The sequence below is a fragment of the Alnus glutinosa genome, chromosome 1 (genome assembly GCF_958979055.1).
Source record: "Alnus glutinosa chromosome 1, dhAlnGlut1.1, whole genome shotgun sequence".
NCBI lineage: Eukaryota > Viridiplantae > Streptophyta > Magnoliopsida > Fagales > Betulaceae > Alnus > Alnus glutinosa.
In genome coordinates this window covers 12,981,230-13,000,485 of record NC_084886.1, presented here as the reverse complement: position 1 = coordinate 13,000,485, position 19,256 = coordinate 12,981,230, and the positions used below count along the sequence as shown (strand labels likewise).

At 35.6% G+C, this 19,256-nt stretch overlaps 2 protein-coding genes and 1 long non-coding RNA gene across 3 annotated transcripts; all 3 read right to left on the bottom strand.

Moving 5' to 3' along the window:
• Window positions 1–534: 534 nt before the first annotated feature.
• Window positions 535–4,459, bottom strand: LOC133873347 (large ribosomal subunit protein uL14x/uL14z/uL14y). The gene is made up of 4 exons (XM_062311066.1): window positions 4,315–4,459; window positions 3,382–3,666; window positions 993–1,034; window positions 535–784 (listed from the first exon to the last, which is right to left on the bottom strand). The coding sequence occupies exons 1-4, from the start codon at window positions 4,325–4,327 to the stop codon at window positions 702–704; spliced, it is 423 nt and encodes a 140-aa protein (XP_062167050.1). The 5' UTR covers window positions 4,328–4,459; the 3' UTR covers window positions 535–701.
• Window positions 4,460–6,808: 2,349 nt separating this feature from the next.
• Window positions 6,809–14,613, bottom strand: LOC133858577 (uncharacterized). The gene is made up of 7 exons (XM_062294057.1): window positions 14,414–14,613; window positions 12,888–13,764; window positions 10,248–11,752; window positions 9,881–10,146; window positions 7,330–7,396; window positions 7,184–7,234; window positions 6,809–7,089 (listed from the first exon to the last, which is right to left on the bottom strand). The coding sequence occupies exons 1-7, from the start codon at window positions 14,600–14,602 to the stop codon at window positions 6,997–6,999; spliced, it is 3,048 nt and encodes a 1,015-aa protein (XP_062150041.1). The 5' UTR covers window positions 14,603–14,613; the 3' UTR covers window positions 6,809–6,996.
• A 3,207-nt stretch (window positions 14,614–17,820) lies between these two features.
• On the bottom strand, window positions 17,821–19,011 carry LOC133873332 (uncharacterized). The gene is made up of 3 exons (XR_009901115.1): window positions 18,999–19,011; window positions 18,404–18,863; window positions 17,821–17,988 (listed from the first exon to the last, which is right to left on the bottom strand). It is a non-coding gene; the product is annotated as an uncharacterized LOC133873332 (long non-coding RNA).
• Between the last annotated feature and the right edge of the window lie 245 nt (window positions 19,012–19,256).

Sequence of the window (19,256 nt, the reverse complement as noted above, 5' to 3'; positions counted from 1 at the left end):
CGACTGAATTCCAACATCCAATTATTGCTGAATTCCAATGATCGAATATTAAACGATTTACGATTTCAAATATAAAAACAAATAGTTTAATTTTAAAAAACAATTTACGATTTTTATGTTTTTCAAAAGTTAAAAAAAAAAATTACGGTAAAACTGAAAATGTGACTGTTAACCATTATTTTCATCACCGTAAAAATCATTTTACGCCGAGCATGATAGGACAAAGTTCTAAAATACACCCAAAACGTTTACTCACATAATAACTGCTCAACACGTTGGCTCATTAGCCCACTACAACACATCTTCGTGATTTTTACACCCCAAATTTGACACCACACCCTCGAGAGTGGCTCCCACTGTTTTACATGCCCTACATGAAATAGAAATCCCACTTTTTGCAATCTACATCCTCCGTGGTATAATTAACTTAACATCGAAACTATGATCTTTGTTAAGAAACGCTGACGGCAAATTTTGACGCAAAATATAGCAATAAGTAAATGAAGAATCCACTCCACAATCACTAACATTCAATTCAGAAAAGAAACTAGAATAATATGATACCATAATCCAAACACTAAACTCCATGCGGTTTATGTCCAACACACAGCAAATCCAGTAAAATTTTGCAACCTCTACCACTATCAAAACATAAATATCATCGGTTCAAAAAGAAGGAACAAAGAAGCGACTTTGAACCCTTAAACGATGGCATTTGCTGCGCTTGCAATCCTCGGCCATAGATCCGCGCACTCCTTCCCAATAGGACCAGTAATAGCAGACCCTAATACGTACAACAGAAATCAAGTTACTAAAAAAAATTGAAGTCAAAGCATAGATTGCGAGAGATCATTAAGCAACTTAAAATACGATCCCCGACCATTCCCAACCGAAAAACACACCATCTCTACACATCCATGCAATAGAATAATTGACCAATTAATTAAGGTGGTGTAGAATGCCCCAGTTAGTGATTCAGATATTAGCCATACCTTTCATTTCTCCCTTTGGATTCACTATTACACCAGCATTATCTGCCAAAAAGATGAAGAAAATCATTATCAGAATAAGTTACAGTGTCTTATTTAAACTATTTTCCAATAAAGTCAGAAACCAGCAACTATCTAATAAATAATAGATATAGGATACATCCACTTCCACATAATAAACGATAGGGCACAACCATATGTAGAACCCAAATTCAAGACTAGATACATTGATGTGCAGCTTAACACAATAATAAGCACTGAACAAGTAATCAACACATAATATTGTTGCTAAGACAACTAAATGTAGAGCCCAAATGGAGCAGATGCGAGCATTAAAAGCATGCATCTGCAACGATGAACACAATCAATTTTCCAGACTCGTAACTGTATCCACCATGGTATATTACGGAAGATACCTGACTGATGTCTGGCAATATCACAAACCTTTTCAAGTGATTACCAAAACAAGGAACATGATGGGTTTTATAGGAAAGAAAATGACAAACTGCTGCTAGGCTTTGCACATTATATTAGATCTAAACAATAATCAGCACATCCAATGAACAGTATTACTTATTAATAGAGCATGATGTTGAGCCAAAATGGAGCACATATGACCTTGAAAAGCAACAGCACATCTGCAACGATTGACACAGTCAATTTTCCAGACTCGTAACCGTATCATCCTAGATATTAGGGAGGATACCTGACTTATGTCTGGTTATATCACACATAAATTGAGATTTACAATAAAACCACAAGAAGATCAAGGTTCCAAAATTGAACAATGGAAAACAAATTTTCCATAGACCATCAACTCAGGCTCCTTTAAAGGAAGGCAGCACCTCATTACTGATATCCTTGTACTACTAAGAGGTAGTAAGAAAGACAAAGATAATCCTAAATGCAATAACGTGGAAACAGCAAGACAAGTATCCCAACCATAACAAGAATGATAAAAACAATTTACCATCCGGAACTTGGGTAAGGTTGGTAACTTCAATATAGCTGGGTATGGGATATGTAGAGAAACCCTAAAAACAGAATATCCTCTACACTACATCACCAGCGCCTCAACCGGACACTTCCCAAAACAAGTTTAAAAAGAAAAGAAAATAATAAATTGGTAGCATATCAAATCAGAAAAGCAAAGATTCTATATTATAGATAATTGCCGCCTACCGACTTTCGCCGGTCAGTAGTCGGAATGAAAAAACTGTTTTAACATTGGTTTGGTAGAAAGTAGAATGTTTTATTTCGTAGTTTAACCAAACCGAACCAACTTCTACCAAACGACTTAAACCGGTTTTGACACTCAATTTTTTGAATCACTTGTTTATCCCAAAAACATGTCCAATAAACACTTGTTCAGCCCAAAAAACAACTATTTGTGCCCAAAAACAACCAATAATGCCCACCCCCACCCCCAAAAAAAGGCTTGGCCCAATATAAAAAATCCCACAACTAACCAACCAACATTTAACCAACTTCACTGAGTTGACCAACTTAACCAACCAACATTGAACCGATTCCAACGAATTGACGGACTTAACAAACTTTTTCCGTTTGGTAGGCAAAATTACCTGTACCATCACCAATTTAACCGATATGCATCCCTAATTATAATTATCCTGCTCGATCCAATATTCAACCACATAGAAATCGGTAACCAGTCTCAGGAATCACCATATCATAGCTCGTACCAAAGCCCACTAATTAGAGAGATATGTACACATTATGATGCTGCTTAACCAGCATCCATATCTTTTTCTGGGGACAAGCATGTGATAATTGTACAGATATGTATAATTAATGCAACAAAAAGGCTAGGAAGAAGCAGTATTTACATAGAAGCCCAACTTCAACGCAGAAATTATAATGGCATGCCACATCACAGATCCAGAACTAAACTCAGAACACAATTCAATGCCAAGCACAACTTCCTCGTAATATATTGTAAAAATGCTCCATCATATGCTGTTTTGGACAGATCTTACAAATTATCATCCAAATTACCCCCACAAACATTGGATCTGTTCACTTCAATCTTGGACATTACAGATCGGTCTTAGGGTCTTCCAACTATGTTGTGATGTCGAAGCACTAACAAAATGATGCAGCAGTAAAGTAAGCAACACAAACCAGCTATCATGGAAAAATTCTCAACAAAATTACAAGATATAGGTGTAATTGAGAAAGAGACGAAAAGGAATACGAAATTGTAAATGGAAACAAGAATAAATCAATTCCAATCACAGGAAAGCACTACAACCCATGCAGCCAAATCAGCCAAACAGCATGATCATAAAATCACAGCTAACAGTGTAAATAGCAACATAATAAAGCATTCCATCACATCACAACAACAATGTAATCAGAAAACAACAGTTACCCTCAAAGTACATGAAGACCCCATCCTTTCGGCGCCATGGCTTACGCTGCCTCACAATGACTGCGGGAAGGACCTTCTTCCTGAGATCAGGCTTCCCTTTCTTAACAGTGGCCATCACCATGTCCCCAACACATGCAGATGGCAACCGGTTGAGGCGACCCTTGATTCCCTTCACAGAGATAATGTACAGGTTCTTAGCCCCTGTGTTATCAGCACAGTTCACTGTCGCTGCCACAGGCAGACCCAGTGACATCCTGAACTTGTTACCAGCTGATCCTCCACGTCCTAAAACCAGAAAAGTACCAGCAAATCCTTGTTATCCACTTTCATTTCAATTCACAATGAATAAAATCCAACCTATACATGGTTGTCCGTTTTATTTGTGACCCATGAACTGGAAAATCCCAGATTCGAAGTGAAATTCCTTTCCTTCTACGTTTTCTCAGCAACCAAACAGACCCCTAACTCCATGTGAATCTAAGGATCCACTATAGTATCCGAACAAGGTTAAAAATCTCAAGAAAAATCTGTTTAGATACTACTAAATCAGAGGAATTAAAAAAAAAAAATTCATAGGATTCCTTCGGCAAACAAACGGATCTGTTCCCATACAGTAAGAGCATTAAAAATATAATATTTCCATTACACCTTGTTTCGTAGCCAAGAAACCAGAGGAAAAGAAAAAGAAAAAGAAAAATCAATATCCTCGAATACTAAGCAAACTAGTACACAACAAACACAAAGCTCAGCAAACTCGTTCAACTACTTCTATTTCTATAGTCCGATTGTAGTTATCCATCAAAAAAAAAAAATAACAGCAGAAAGAGAAATTAAAACTCTCTCATTTCCATTCAGTTTTCTAGTAAACCAAACAGAAAATTCAATTGATAACAGTAAGAAAACGAAAGGAGACAACGCAGCTGAGGAACTCACCTCGCTTCGACATTTTCGCCGGCTGAATGAAGACCGAGAATGCTATCAGGGTTTTGGGGGGCTATTTATATAGGTGGCTGTCTAGGGTTTTCGTAAGGTCACTGGTGCTTAAATTCCAAAACGCCCCATGATCTTTTGTATTAATTACCATAATCGTACTACGGCTTAAAATTTCCGGGCAGCCCACTAATGCTGACTTTGTGTGTTATATATTGGGCTCGTCATTTTTGTAGGCTTGGGTTGTCATGGATTCCAATAAGAGGATTTTAATACGCCCTTATTTTGTCATTTACACCCAGAGTAACTATCAAAAGAAACTATCAAAAAAAAAACTATCAAAAAAAAAAAAAAAAAAACCAAAAACAAAAACAAACAAAAAACTATCAAAATATTTGGAAAACATATCAAATTTGTGATTGTCGGCTTCAAATAGTTTATCGGGGTTTAAAAAGTAAGTCCGCAGATTCAACTTTCCTCCAAAATTTAAAAAGAGATTAATTGTTGGGGTGTCATATTAGCACCAATTATATTATAACTCATATAACCTACAATAAAAAAAATTAAAAAACTAAAACAAAATTTATATGTATGTATGTATATATATATATATAAGACAAAAAAAATGGAGGCGGCTAGTGGGCCACCACCTCCAAATCACGAACCACCCCTAAATGCCCGAGATTGGTTTTAGTCACCTCCATTTAGTCAAATGAGGATGGTTCACCGCTTACAATGACCATAAAGTTGACTCACCCACCGACCCACTCCTTTTTTATATATATGTTAATTTATTGTAAGTGACACATGTCACAATATGATTAGTGTTAACGTAACTTTTCCTAACGATTTCTATCGAAATGTTGGACGATAGTTGAGCCCAAAGACCTATTTGTGTTTTTTGCTTGCTAGAGAGAGTTTTCAATTACGTCTTAAACCCCTTAAAACTATTTGCAAATGAGTAAACCATTGAGACTAATTTTACATTTTCCCCAAATATTTATGATTAGTTATATAGCTTAAGTTGTAAAAAGATGAGGTTGGTTCCATTTGGTCGAAAAATATGTACATTTCTCTCTTAGCAGCTTCTTTACGAAATTGATCAGTAGAATGACTTTTTATAGGTGATTGTGATCAACGATCGACCAATTCCCAGGGCCAGTTTTGGACACGACAACCAATGATGTTGTGAACATTAACGTTCATAACAACTTGAAGGATCCATTTTCTTATGACATGGTTGTTGTTATATATATATATATAGTGAAATCAAAACCCTAGTCTATGAAATGATTCTGATCCTTTTGTTCTGATTTTGGTGAAGGTTTACGTTTGGGACGTAGGAATGGAGTGCAACTAAGGAGGAATTCATGGCAGGGTGGAGTGCAGGAGATGATCTGCCTGATATTGCCAGGGCAAAGGTGGACGTATAGTTTTCAGGTTAAGGATCAGATTTGAGGCTTTTTTCTATTTCCCTTCACTTCTTTTTCAGAAGGCTACTGCTGGTGGACATGGTGCCATTCGGGTGAACAATGGCCCTGTTATTCCTCTACCTTTCCCTCAACCTTACAAAGACTTGGATGTTCTAATTGGTGATTGGATGGTAATTTGTGTTGTTAATAATAATGTTTAGAGTGGTATTTGAAATTTGAGAAAGTTTTAACTTTTTTTAAAAATGTGTGAAAGTGAAATCATTGTCAATTTGTCATATCATGATATTCGTGAATGATGACTTGAAAGTATAATTTATTCTGTTTAATTATTATTATTATTATTATTTTGTCAAAAATGCCTTGGCCCCTGTTCAAAATAATTTCTGGCTCCGTCCCTTCTTGGCACGAACATAATAAAAGGAGACCGCCAATAAAGGCAGTAAAATAAAGTGCATACAAGGATTCCTCGCTTCTTCATATATTTTTTTTTTTTTCATTTTTTTTTTCTTTTGAAGAGAGCTAAGGATTCAACTTCAACAGCTGGAAAATAGAAATTGAGCAAGGAATCGATATTTTTTCATTTCTTGAATAGGTAAGAAATTTATTGAAAAACTAACAAAAGCAAAAGAAACTAACAAGAAGGAGCCTAAAAGACACAAGGGAAGCCAACATAAGCATATAGCCTAAAGAAGGCAAAAAGCTAGAAAAACTAAAAAATTACTTCAGAAAAGTCCCAAGACTAGGTCTCAATATATTCTAACATACATACATATTAAGCTAGCAGTTCATGATAAATTTGCCTAAAAGGAAGGTTACTGTCATGGTTCACGTTGAAAAGAAGTGAAGCAAATTCATCTCAATAGCCTGCCTGATAAACTGGCAAATGCCCTATTACCATGGAATTATGGTCTCATCTTCAATATGATTTGTAAATTGTAATGCATCACTTAAATGAAACTCACATCTTTAATAAAATTTTATGGTCATCTCTCATGTAGCAGCTCAAGCACAAAGACCAATCAATCAGAGTGAAAAGCCAGGGGTAATTTTAATGATGTCAAATATTCTGCTTTAACTGCACTAAAAGTCAGACTGATTTTATATTTACAAAATAGGTAGCTTCTTTCTGATCCCCTTTGCTTAGAACTAGAATTAGAAATGTGGAACATCTGTGATCCAATTAAACAAGTTTGTATTTAGTATTAGAATGATTTATAAACACGATGACGACATCAAGCTCATACCACCTCTTTCAATGATTTAGGCCTCGACAGAATTGGCTTCCACATAGGCATTTGAAAGCCTTCACAGGACGATCAAGATCATCAAAGTCAATGCCATAGTCCTGTGAAATATAGCATGCACATTAGGTAAGTTAAACCATAATGCCAAACAATTCCAATATGAAACATGCTCCTATAAAACTTGAGCCTCCTTACCCAGGTCAGTTCTTCCATGGCTTCTACCTTCATTCTTGTGAAAAAAGCGAGCTGCATGATTTCAAAAACTCAATTAAGTGATATCACACATTCATCTATATATGCGTATAGAGATCAAGATATCAATAAATGCTCATGCACCATACATGATAGTAGTGACGATCTGGAGTCTCCACTTCAACTGGGATCGCAACTAAGGCAGCATCATGGCATCTAACCAATTAAAAAAAAGATTCACCTGATTAGCAGTTGTTGAATGCATATCGTGAACATCAAGAACCATAAAATGCTTGGGACTTCAACAATGTTGATGATCTAATGATACAATCCTGTACATTAAGGGAAGCTAGAATCTTGATGCTTGATGCTTGAAACAAACAGAAAAATTGAAAGTGTTTAGAGTGAAAGACTAATCAACGGTCATCAAGCAAAATCGTTTCACATGCCACATGCCCAGAATACAGGAATACTACTCATTGATGGAGAAAAGGAGAAGTCTGGAGATGCTAACGAAATTAACAGACAAACAAAAAAAAAAATTGTTCTTTATATTTCCCCAGTTAAGGTGAATAAACTCTTGAATGACGTTAAGTTCAAATATCAAGCTGCCAAGTGTAAATGTGTGGCTTTGAGTCTTGAGAGTGACCACTTCATTCAATGAATGTTGAAGGGCAAACCATATCCAAGCCACCCCTCCTAGGACTCACAGAGAGCAGTGCCAAATCAAGGCAAACTCTGACTAGTAGATATGACCTCAAAATAATAGGAATCAAAGTCGACTAGTGAGACGATGGGGGGATAAGCTTCATCATCGAAAGACAAACAAACTGGATCACCAGCTATCAGACAGTACTGAGTAATGAACATTATATTCTCGAAAGTAGGTTATATTTTCCCTTTAATTTGTTTCAGTAACACTGCTAGATGAGCTGGATACGATCAAAAGGGAGAATAAATAGGGATTTGAAAAGAAGAACTAACACTCAAATCCTAAATCAAAGAAAGAAAACTTCAAGATTACTAGATTTTGTATATATGTACCCCATACAACATAACATTGTCTTATCTTTTGTCTAGCAAGAAAGGGCAACTCATTTTTCTTCCTACGATTGCTAGAAAAATATTTTTAAAGTACAAATATATATATATATAGTCTTTTTTCTCTAATGGTAGAGTGCATATTGTGAGAAAAAGTAGAAGATACAAAAGCAACTACAGAAAAATGCCAAACAGATTATTTATCTCGATATGCATATACAGATTAGAATGTCATAACTCTTTGCTAATTTCCAGTCCTAGCCTGTAGCATCATTTTAGAGATTACTGTTACCAGAAAGCAGATTGTTTTCATCCTTAAAAGTGTTATTAGATTCTACAAAGTATCAACAGGAAGATTCCAGAAATAAATGAAAATTACAAGAGTATGAGATATCTAGTTGTAGGACTCTTACTCAACAAATTCTGTATCATTTTACTTGCAAAGATACAACATTTAGAATAAGCATAATCAAGATCCTGAACTTAATAACCCACTTGCTACTTAACGTAAGATAAGGCCAAGTTTTGGCAATCATCTGAAATTTGCAAAAGCTTATCTTTCATCTCTCTAGAAGTAAAAAGCTGATCATGTAAATTGATTAATCTTAGCTGGGAATTTTAGAACATTCTATTAATTTGGGAATAACGTTGCTAAACTAGACATAGACAAGAAGACTTGGTTAATAATATACTCCAGTTTCATTTACTAATAGAAATAATCCATTTTATCAATAAAGGGGAAAGAATAAACTCCTAAGAATGAAGATAAAACATAAAAAAAAAAAAAATAGGCCAAGTGTTTATCAGTGTGCTAAATTTCTAACTATTTCAGTGGAAAATACAAATCAATTTTATAATGTAACAGAAAGTCAAGACCCCAAGAGCGCGTGTGGGTGAGTGAGAGTCAAAGTAAGGTAGAGAGAGCAAGAGGAGTATCTAATATGCATAATTTGTGTTACAATCACAAGTGTCCCACATGGTTTAAGTATAATCTTAACCACATAAGCTATTGTGCACCCCAACCTTGTAAGCCGGTATTTAAGGGTGAGTTTTACCAAATGTTTATATTATTTAGTATCAAAGCTAAGCACCACGTCATAGGTTCGAATCATAGAGGGGGCGACCTATAAGATAGAGTGAGCCACCGTGGACGTCGGCTGCAGAGCGTGGTGGTATGTTACGATCCTAAGTGTCCCACGTGGCTTAAGTATAATGTCAACCATGTGTATATAAACTCTTGGGCACCCTGCCCTTACAAGACAGTTTTCAATGATAGTTCTACCCAAAGTTTGTATCAATTTGCCAAAGAAATCTGCCATTTTCATGTATACCCTTCTAATAACAACTTCAAGAAACTTCACAGCTCTATAAGCTCCTGGAACAAATGATAAAATTTACCTAAATGTGTTATTTAAATAAAATGTGTTTAAAACAACCAAATAGAAAGCAAAGTTATCTTTAACCTTTAAGCCGGATCTGGATTAGATAAAGGAAACTCATCGAAGAAACAAACACCTAAATGCAAGAACTTGTCATAACAAAGGTATGACCTTGCTAACAAAAATGGTAACGAGAAAGCATTGACTAAAACTATAATAACAATAGCAAATGGGCTTAAATGCACACAAATGACATGCGCAACACAAATTACATGCGTACCTGTGATTGATAAATCTTGCAACATTTCCATATACTGTTGCATCCAAACAAAGGGCTTCTTCATCCTCTAAGTCATGCTCTGAACCCCAATCTGCATCCAGTAGCACTGAGTAGGTATGGTTCTCATTACCAGAGCTCTGCAGGTTTCGCTCATGCAATTCCGAACTGGTAAGTATTTCTCCAACATATTCACAAACAAAAGCACCTCTAGGCAATTCCTCAAGTGCTCGAAGACCCCACCCTTTCCCTTCAGGCGTAAAAAACACCTGAAACATAAGTCACTAATGAGTAGCCTCTAACAATTAAATAATCTCCTTGTGATTACTCCTCAAATTTATTTAATTTCTAAACTTCGTATGAGGCATACCTGCACATTTGCTGAAATGCCATGCTGAACAACCCGGTTTCCACACTTCTTACTGCATCTGCATTTAGACCAGCACTCCTTTATAAATCTTCTCTGTAAATGGCCCTTGCATTTGTCAGATTTCTTGTTCTTAGACCTTTCTAGCGGACATTTCTGACAATAAAAATATGTGTCCCAATTCATAGAGATACACTCTTCCAGAAACTTCTCCTTCACCAGTCCCCCGGGCATGTAAGCAAATTCACCCCCGGTTTCATGAGCACATGCACAAGGTATAGGTGATGATAGACAATCCCCAAAACAATTTGAACAACAATCTTCATCCGATATATGAGAAAGTGAAAAATTCACATAAGCTTTATCATGAACTAAATTATGTGAAATATATTTGAAGGTTGGCAGGTCTTCAGCACTCCTGCCATTTAACAGCGAAATCTTTACCTTCTCTTCTCCTCCAGTTATGTCATCAATATAGTCACTGTACTTCACAATGGGGAATGGGCAATGGCATTTCCAAACAGCCTCCACATTGCATGTGTTAGAAGAGTGTGGATCTTTATGTGCCTTTAACCTCCGTTTACTTTCACCACAAATGTTCTCAATATACTTGGTATTAAAACCAGCAATGCAATTAACACCATCCAAATCACTAAGAGCTATAGGTTTAGGAATTTGAGGTATTACCTCAAAAAAATTCTGAAATCTGACTAATCCACTTGAAAGGCTTGAAGGAATGCAATAATTTCCTCCATAACAATCTTTGTCATCATGAATCTCTTGTGCATCAGATATCTTTACTAATACACTTGACACAATGGGGAATGGGCAATGGCATTTGCGAACAGCCTCCACATTGCATGAGTTAGAAGAGTGTGGATCTTTAAGTACCTTTAACCTCCGTCCACTTTCACCACAAATGTTCTCAATAAACTGAATATTAAAACCGGTAATGCAATGAAGACCAACCAAACCACTAAGAGCTATAGGTTTGGGAATTCGAGGTATTAACTCAATAAGATTCTGAAATCTGACTAATCCACTTGACAGGCTTGAAGGAATGCAATAATTGCCTCCATAACAATCTTTATCATCATGAATCTCTTGTGCATCAGATATCTTTCGTGCTAGTAAATTGGTGGACCTTAGATGTTCATCGACAGTAGAGTCAGTGCCCAACGCCCAGAAGCATTCACAAAATTCTGTCATCAGCTTCGACAAAGAGAAGTTGGATTCCGTAATTCTATATAATTTACGAATTTTTTCTTCAACTGTTTTTAGAAATGCATCCGAACTTGGAAAATGAAAATCAGACTGCCCAGAAGAGTTACATATCAGGGAAATTTTCACCCCTCCCTCGGGAGATGAAGCAATATCAAACTGTGATACTTCTGAAACATAGTCACCTTTGTCCTCCTCATTCATAGATTCAGGTTCCAGGAACTTCAAGCCATCTTCTTCAACGTCAGTACTTTTTTCATTTGAAGAACCACTTACACATGGAAGAGCTACAAGAAAACAAGACATGCAATCAGAAATGCATTACAAGCAATTTAATATTCAATAAAACTTACTGCAAATGGAAGGACATTAGACCTATTTCGTAGGATCATGTCGTTTATTAAACTATCCTTCAATTAACAATCACCTAGATAAATACAAAACAATATCACACTGTGATAATTAGAATCATTAACATTTATCCACCGTGTCTAAAGATTCATACTCCAGGAACTCAAGCCATCTGCTTTGGCATTTGAACCATTTCCATTTGAAGCATCATCTACACCAAAAAAGCTGAGATGAGCTAAAAAATACAAATATAGGTAGTCAGAAATGCATCAATGAGGAGTTTAACATTCATCACAGCTAATACAAATTAAACTGGAAGACAGCCCCACTTAGTAGGAGCTTAATGTTAATTTTGAGCCTCACAATATCAAACAAGAACCTATATCTATATCCATATATGAAAACACACACATATATTGGCCCCATGGAAAAGAATTGGAACACAAATGAAGATCAGTTACCACGTCTTCTAAATACAGAATTGCAATTGCCATCAAACAAAGAGCACATTAAAGTCAATCTAGTTTTCAAGTTCTTCCAGACTTCCTGATTTCCACTAGAAGTGATAGACATAATTGGGCCTCACGATACACTGAAGAAAAACAAATAAAATCCTCTTGCCTTAAGTGAGATTTCCTTTAGAAGCAATAGACATAATTTGGCCTTATGAGACACTAAAGAAAAATAAATAAAATCCTTTTGCCTTTAGTGCCAAGGTCTGTTTTTGACCTAATTATCATTTCCATCAAAAGGTGCAACTTGGCCAAGAACACTCAAACTGAACTTTATCAGGCAAATTTTCAGCAGTCAGCTGTTACTTAGTATAGGGTTTCAAACGAAATGGTATCAGCATGCTGGTCGTTAAATTTGCCCCTGGTTCTTAAACAAAAAACAATCACGGAGATGGTGGTGAGTGGTGAGAAACAGAGAGATAGAGTCAATCTTGAGCTAGGCAGCTGTCTACAGAGTCTAAAAAATTAGCAACAAAGCTTGGATATTCTATTGATATCTTTTAACAAGCCTGAAATTTATTTTTGAAATTGTTATTGAACTAACTAGAGACTGGTGTACCTGGAAGGATCACAGCAAGAGGAACCTCATTGTGTAGCTGGTCATCAGTGAATGGCTCATCTCTAGGCAGATCCAAAGAGTTGTTATGATACATTTCAAGCACATTTTCTACTGGAGTATGGTCCATATAGGGCTCAATACCAGTTCCTCTCTCAGAAATTAAAGCAACTTGAGGAGTTACTGATGTCTTTTCTTTCTCTTGAAATGATAAAGAACTGGACTTAGCCCTTTTGTGGCAATGATATGGTCGAGATGACTCTTTTTCTTCCATTATTGGACTTGTTCTAGGTGAATAAGGTTCCGGGCATCTCTTTCTCAGGCGTCTCAGCGGTGAAACAGGATTTATGTTGCTTTGCTCATTACCAACATTTAGTTGAGTTGACTCAACTATTTCTACTTCGTCACAAGTTTGAGACTGCTCATCTTCAGGACATTTCTGTTGTTTCCTTCTTCTGCACAACCAGTTCATTAGAGGTTCCGAGTCTTCAGGCACTGAACAAATTTGAGAGTTTGAAGAAAGTTCAGTTTTATCCAGATAAGCCTCTATAGATGGAGTAGTCACCATCAGTGAATTGGAGATATCCACAGAAGAAATGTCCACGGGGACCAGAGCCAGTCCTTCCTGGTGTCTTGGGCGTAATCTCTTCACTAGAGGTTCCGATTCTTCAGGCTCTGAACAAGTTTGAGAGTCTGAAGATGATTTGGTTTCATCATGCATTGCCCTTCTTACCCATGCTTTCTTCGGCTGTGATCTGGAGTTAGCTACACGAGCAGAAGTGTGTTCTTTCTGGTGTCTTGAGCGCAATCTCTTTTTTGGAAGTTCAACAACTTCAGGTTCATCATGCAGCTCAGCTTCTCCCTGCTTAGAGTTTACGCCCTGGTGAATGTATCAATAAGCAAATAAGTTATGAAGAGATATGAATCAGTACTAACACATTGAAAAATATGTCCATGGAATGGTGAAATGGCAATTATATATATAGTTCACATAGATCTTTTCTTCTGAATAGTTGACAAGATCACTAAGTTAACATGAAACTTGCGACAAATATATTTTGATATAAACATATGCTGGTGTAAAGAACAAATATGCATGCCAAGGCAAAAAATGCACCTTTGCTTTCAGGTTCGAGTGTTCTTCTTTCTTCTTAAATTCCACCATCTGCTCAATAGGCATCAATAAGCACACAAAATAGGAAAGAGGCTTAGGGTACACACAACAATTATCCCATACAAAAGGATGTGCAAAGGATATTTTAGATTCTTTTCTTCATACTTTGTTTCTTTGGTCGGTGGCCTTTGTGTCCCCTTTGCCGCTTAGTTTTAGCGATTTTCTTGTTCGTTTTTCGCTCTCTAGTTAGGTGCTTTCTCTTGTATATTTTCGGTGTATTTAGGGCGCCTTACGCTTTTAATAAGACAAGTTTATTACTTATAAAAAAAATTATTTAAAAAAAAAAAAACTAAACTAAACTAATCAGTCAAACACTACAAATTGAGAAGATTTAATATAAACCAATAAGGTGCACCTTGTCTTCCTCATGCTTCTTCTCCAATAGAACATCAAGCAGAACTTTATAGTCATCTTCTTCAATAAGGGTCCACTTCTTATTATACAATTCTAGAAGTTGATTCAGCGCTGGCTTTACTTCATCTTCAGGGATGCCAACACACTTCATTGCCTTGCAGGCAGCAGCTACCTTTTTTTTCGGCCGCATTACTAACTTCACCCCTTCACTCACAACAAATGAAAAACAGAAATCACCAACGAAGATATACATAACATGAAAACCCACGTATCAACCACATAATGAGAGCGTAAGCAAATGCCTCTAAACCGCATGTCCCAAGAATGTTAAAATCCCAAAGAGACACATCAAACATGAATCATTTACAATGTCAAGGAAAGAACATGAACTCAATTCAAATGCTATGTTAAAAAACAATATAACGCGATTCCACAGAAAGTCCAAAGACTTGTAAACTTTAAAAACCAGATCACCTAGTAATAACACAATGAAAGCAGGTTTTGTTAAAACATCATTAAAATAAAAAAAATAGTTATCATTAAATTCAACCCAACTCATAAAAAATTAAAAGCAAATATACTAATGTCTTTTAGAAAGCTTAAACATTCTGTTAGTGTTCACAGCATGACTCACCTCATTCAAGTGGGACCTCCCAACACCCGGTCCCCCATATGCTTCATATACAGTGTAAAGAAATATTAAAAAGAAAATGCACAAATCCCTAACAAAGTAACATGTGTGTGAAGTAAAAACAGAGAGAAAAGTGATCAAAGGCATTTGCTTTTGCACTATGCAGAACAAATCCAGTACAAAAACTACAACAAACAGAGTGGAGATCAAGAAAGGTTCAAACTTTCACACGAAAAACAACTTTTCACCAACTAGCAGTAATAACAGAAGGGCAAACAATGTGACACACCCAATATTACATAAAACCTCTGAAATGCAAAAGAGGTTTCTGGGTCTTACCTTACAAGAACCCTAGGCCAGTTAGGACAAAAAAACCAAAGGCATAAAGCTGATCAGCTTCTTGCATTCATTTTGTTCTCAGCAATTATTTGAACGTGACAAATGACACAGTGATCTCATCACTCTTTCTTTCTCAGGTCCCATTCCCAAATGGACAACTGGAAAATAGCCACGTGTAGCCACTTGTGCATGCCAACTGGCTAAGTCGGCCACGGGTAGGGACAACCTACAAATAACCATGAAAGATAGTTTTGTAGATTTTTTTTTTTGAGAAAGATAGTTTTGTAGATTAGATTTAGGAGTGGTTGTTTGAAAGGCCCATTGGAATGCTTCGGGTGCATTTGGATTACAATTTTGTAGATAAAAAAAAAAAAGTGATTTTAAATTAAATCTTAAAAAATAAATCATTTTAAAAAAATTGTGATTTGATAATGCATAAAACTGCTTTTTCAAATCACAGACAATGAGGTATTTTTTTGAAAACACAAAACTTGCGATTTTAAATGTCAAACTGCAATTTTGCCAAAAATACAAATACATTTTTAAAAATCACTTTTTCAAATCGTACATTTTAAAATCGAAACTAAAAACCTAATCGGACACTACATTGTTTATGCGAAATAAAAAATTAAAAATAAAAAGGTTTATTTTCCCTTATTTTTTTCATTCGTTATGAACTTGGCCCAAACAACAGTGTTGGGCACATCCCAAGATTGTCGGAGAAGGATCCTCACCATTTCAACCCAACTAATGTATTTAAGAGAGGTAAAATGGTGTCCGGTAAAATGCTATTTCGTTTTTCTCTCCGCCCAAACAAACAAACAAAAAATTAAAAGAAACAACGAGTTGCAATCACAGCTTCATCGTGTCCTGGGTTTTATGTTTTTATTTTTTATTTTTTATTTTTTCCTGGGTAAAACCATATGCATCTTAATTAATTAAAGGATAAAATTTACATTTACCTATGAGAATCCAATCTCCTTCCTGACTATTTTAACAGGGAAAGACTTCTCTTTTCCTACCACTTGGATTTTCATTATTTTTTAGCTACCTAATTGCCAGAGGTAGTGTAAAATGTGTGAATCCCAAAATGGTGCACCTGTTCTAAGCAGTTGATGTTCCATTGCAATCCGTTTCACGCTTCACGAAAATAAAATTAATGTTCTGTTTGTTTCAACGTAAAATAGTTTCAGGGAAGTTTTTTTTTTGAAAAATATTTTTCGCCAAAAGCATTTTTTGGTGTTTGGCATATACGAAAAATTACAAATATTTTTTTATATTTTTATTCAATCATATTAACCTATAAAAATAAATTTTTATTCAAAACATATAAATATTAATGTAAAATAATATAAAAATCACTGGAGACGAGATTCTGTCACTGACCGACAGGATTCCGGTCACTTTTACCAGATTCTGGCTACTATTGCCAGAATTCAAGATAAAGGCCGAAATCCGGAGTCTGGACAGTCTCATCAGAATCTGGGTTGGCCAGATTCCAGCCAGGTGGCCAGAATACGATCAATTGGTCGCCAGAATCTGGGCCGACCAGATTCCATCAACATTGACCTAAGGTTGTCAGATTTCGGTGATGGTCGACTGCTTTAACGTGAAGTTCGATTGTGTCGTTTAAAAAGGGTCGAATGCATCTGGCATCTTCAAAAAATGATTTACGCTTTTAAAATGCGTTAATCATTTTCCGAAATTTACAAAGTATTTTTGGTCAAACAGAAATCATTTTCCGGTTGACTATTATTTTCACCCCTACCAAACACCAGAAAATGCCGAAATCATTTTTCAAAAATCATTTTACGCCGAAACAAACGGAGCATAAGTAAAACCCAATATGTAAAATATTTAATTGAATTAAAAAATAAACTACGAACACAAAGTTTGAACTTAAGACATTGCTCTGATAACATATTAAATTACTAGTTATCTTGAAACGGTAAATTTATTAATTTAATTAATATTCTAACAATATTAAAATATTTATATTGGTATGGCTCCATCCCCTACATTCATATTTAGAGATATGCTGCATTAGGGTGCCTTCAAGAAAAAAAGGGTCCAGACAACAAATCATTTGGCTTGCTGAAAATGTTCAGGTACATCCTCTTACATATGTCAAGAAATAGTACTTTTCAAATTGTGATTTGAAGCATCATTTGACTTTGATCATGTTAAAGACATGATTATTTGAACTCAAACAAAAAGTTGGATCTGATCCCAGATAAGTTAGGTGCCACCTATTCTGTTGTTTTAGGTTCTAGGTATTACCTACTCTTGGATAGAAGCTAAGCAGAGGGAGTATCAAGTAAAACGGAGATGTATCAATGATAATGACATGGATTAACATCATATTGCATAAACTGGAGGTGTTAAGCTTGTGTTCTTACGAGACGAAGCAAAAGCCATCATATTGCACTCGGGATCAATTCTACAGTAAATCATTTCATTATATATTTGAGTAAATGATACACCAGTTATAGTTTGGCAATTTAAGGTAACTCAGTCCGGTGCCAACCATTAACATATCATATCATGACAAATCTTGGAACTGAGGTACAAGAGTTCCAAGGTTCCCACAAAATGCATAAGGCAGCCTGTAACAATGGCCAAAAAAAATTGAAACCAGAGAGAAAAGTTTATCCAGAAAAAAAAAAGGGAGTTCTCATGAATTAAAAAAGTAGCCAAAATCAATATTAAAACATAATTATCTAGGAATTATGTAAGAGATTTGCCAGCATAACAACAGAATACATGTTTAGAGAAGTTTCTCTTGATGGAAACAACTTAAACCACTACTAGGTTTGGTGCATAGACTCAAAAATATTCAGTTGAACACTGATCAGGCTTATTATAGCATCCAAATATGGATTTTCCTAAAGTTACAGAAGTTCTGCATTTTCAAATTATTATTCCTTTTTTGCTGTTTTCAATTCAACCAAAATGAATACCTAACTGATCTATGATATACAAAGCTTCACATAGAAACATCAAGAAACAGTGATATGATACCTTGTGGAACTTTCAAATGATATCCCCCACTCTGAAAGTAGGAGTTCTGGGGCTTCCTCTGTTCTTACTTTCTTGGTTCTCCATCAACATGCTTGCAGATAGAGCTGTAAGGGCCAAGAAAAGTAGGAGGAGGTGGTGGGAAGAATACTGAAAGACATGTATAGGGAAAACAAAATTGTTAATTGCCCAGTTACAACATGAAAATTTACTTGCCCAAAACACATTGAAACATGAAAATAAAGCCAGAAAGGACCAAACTATTGTTGCTTTGGATTAATGTCCAAAGTCAATATAATTGACATAAAATTGAATACCAGTTGCACCTAAAAAAATAAATAAATGAAGAAGAAGAAAAGAAAAGAAAGAAAGAAAAAAAAGAATACCGGTTAAAACCTCAAAGGTATGTATTCGAAAATAATCCACAACTAGCACTTCATAAAATCAATTCATCGGCAATAACCTTATGATACAGACAATATTTTATCAAGGAAAGGTTAGCCATGATATAGGAATGTATGCCTATTAAGTTAAAAAAGTTCCTCTATGAGAAATAAAATTTTACTTGAACGTGAGCATATGATTATAGGACACATACCATGCTTGCATCTAGTTTGTTGATGTGATTCCTCCTTAGTGGTAAGAAAACATTTCCCTGAAAGTGCATTACATATAATGCATATTTTCACTTTGTTTTGTGCTCCAGTATATTTCATATTTTTCCTCATTCTATGATACATGCATTGTAGGCAATATGGTGCTATACAGATAAACCAGTTGTAATTTCTCAATAAATAATATCTATTTCCATAGAAGGAAACATATACTTGTGTGAATCCAAAGATGCACGCACAGA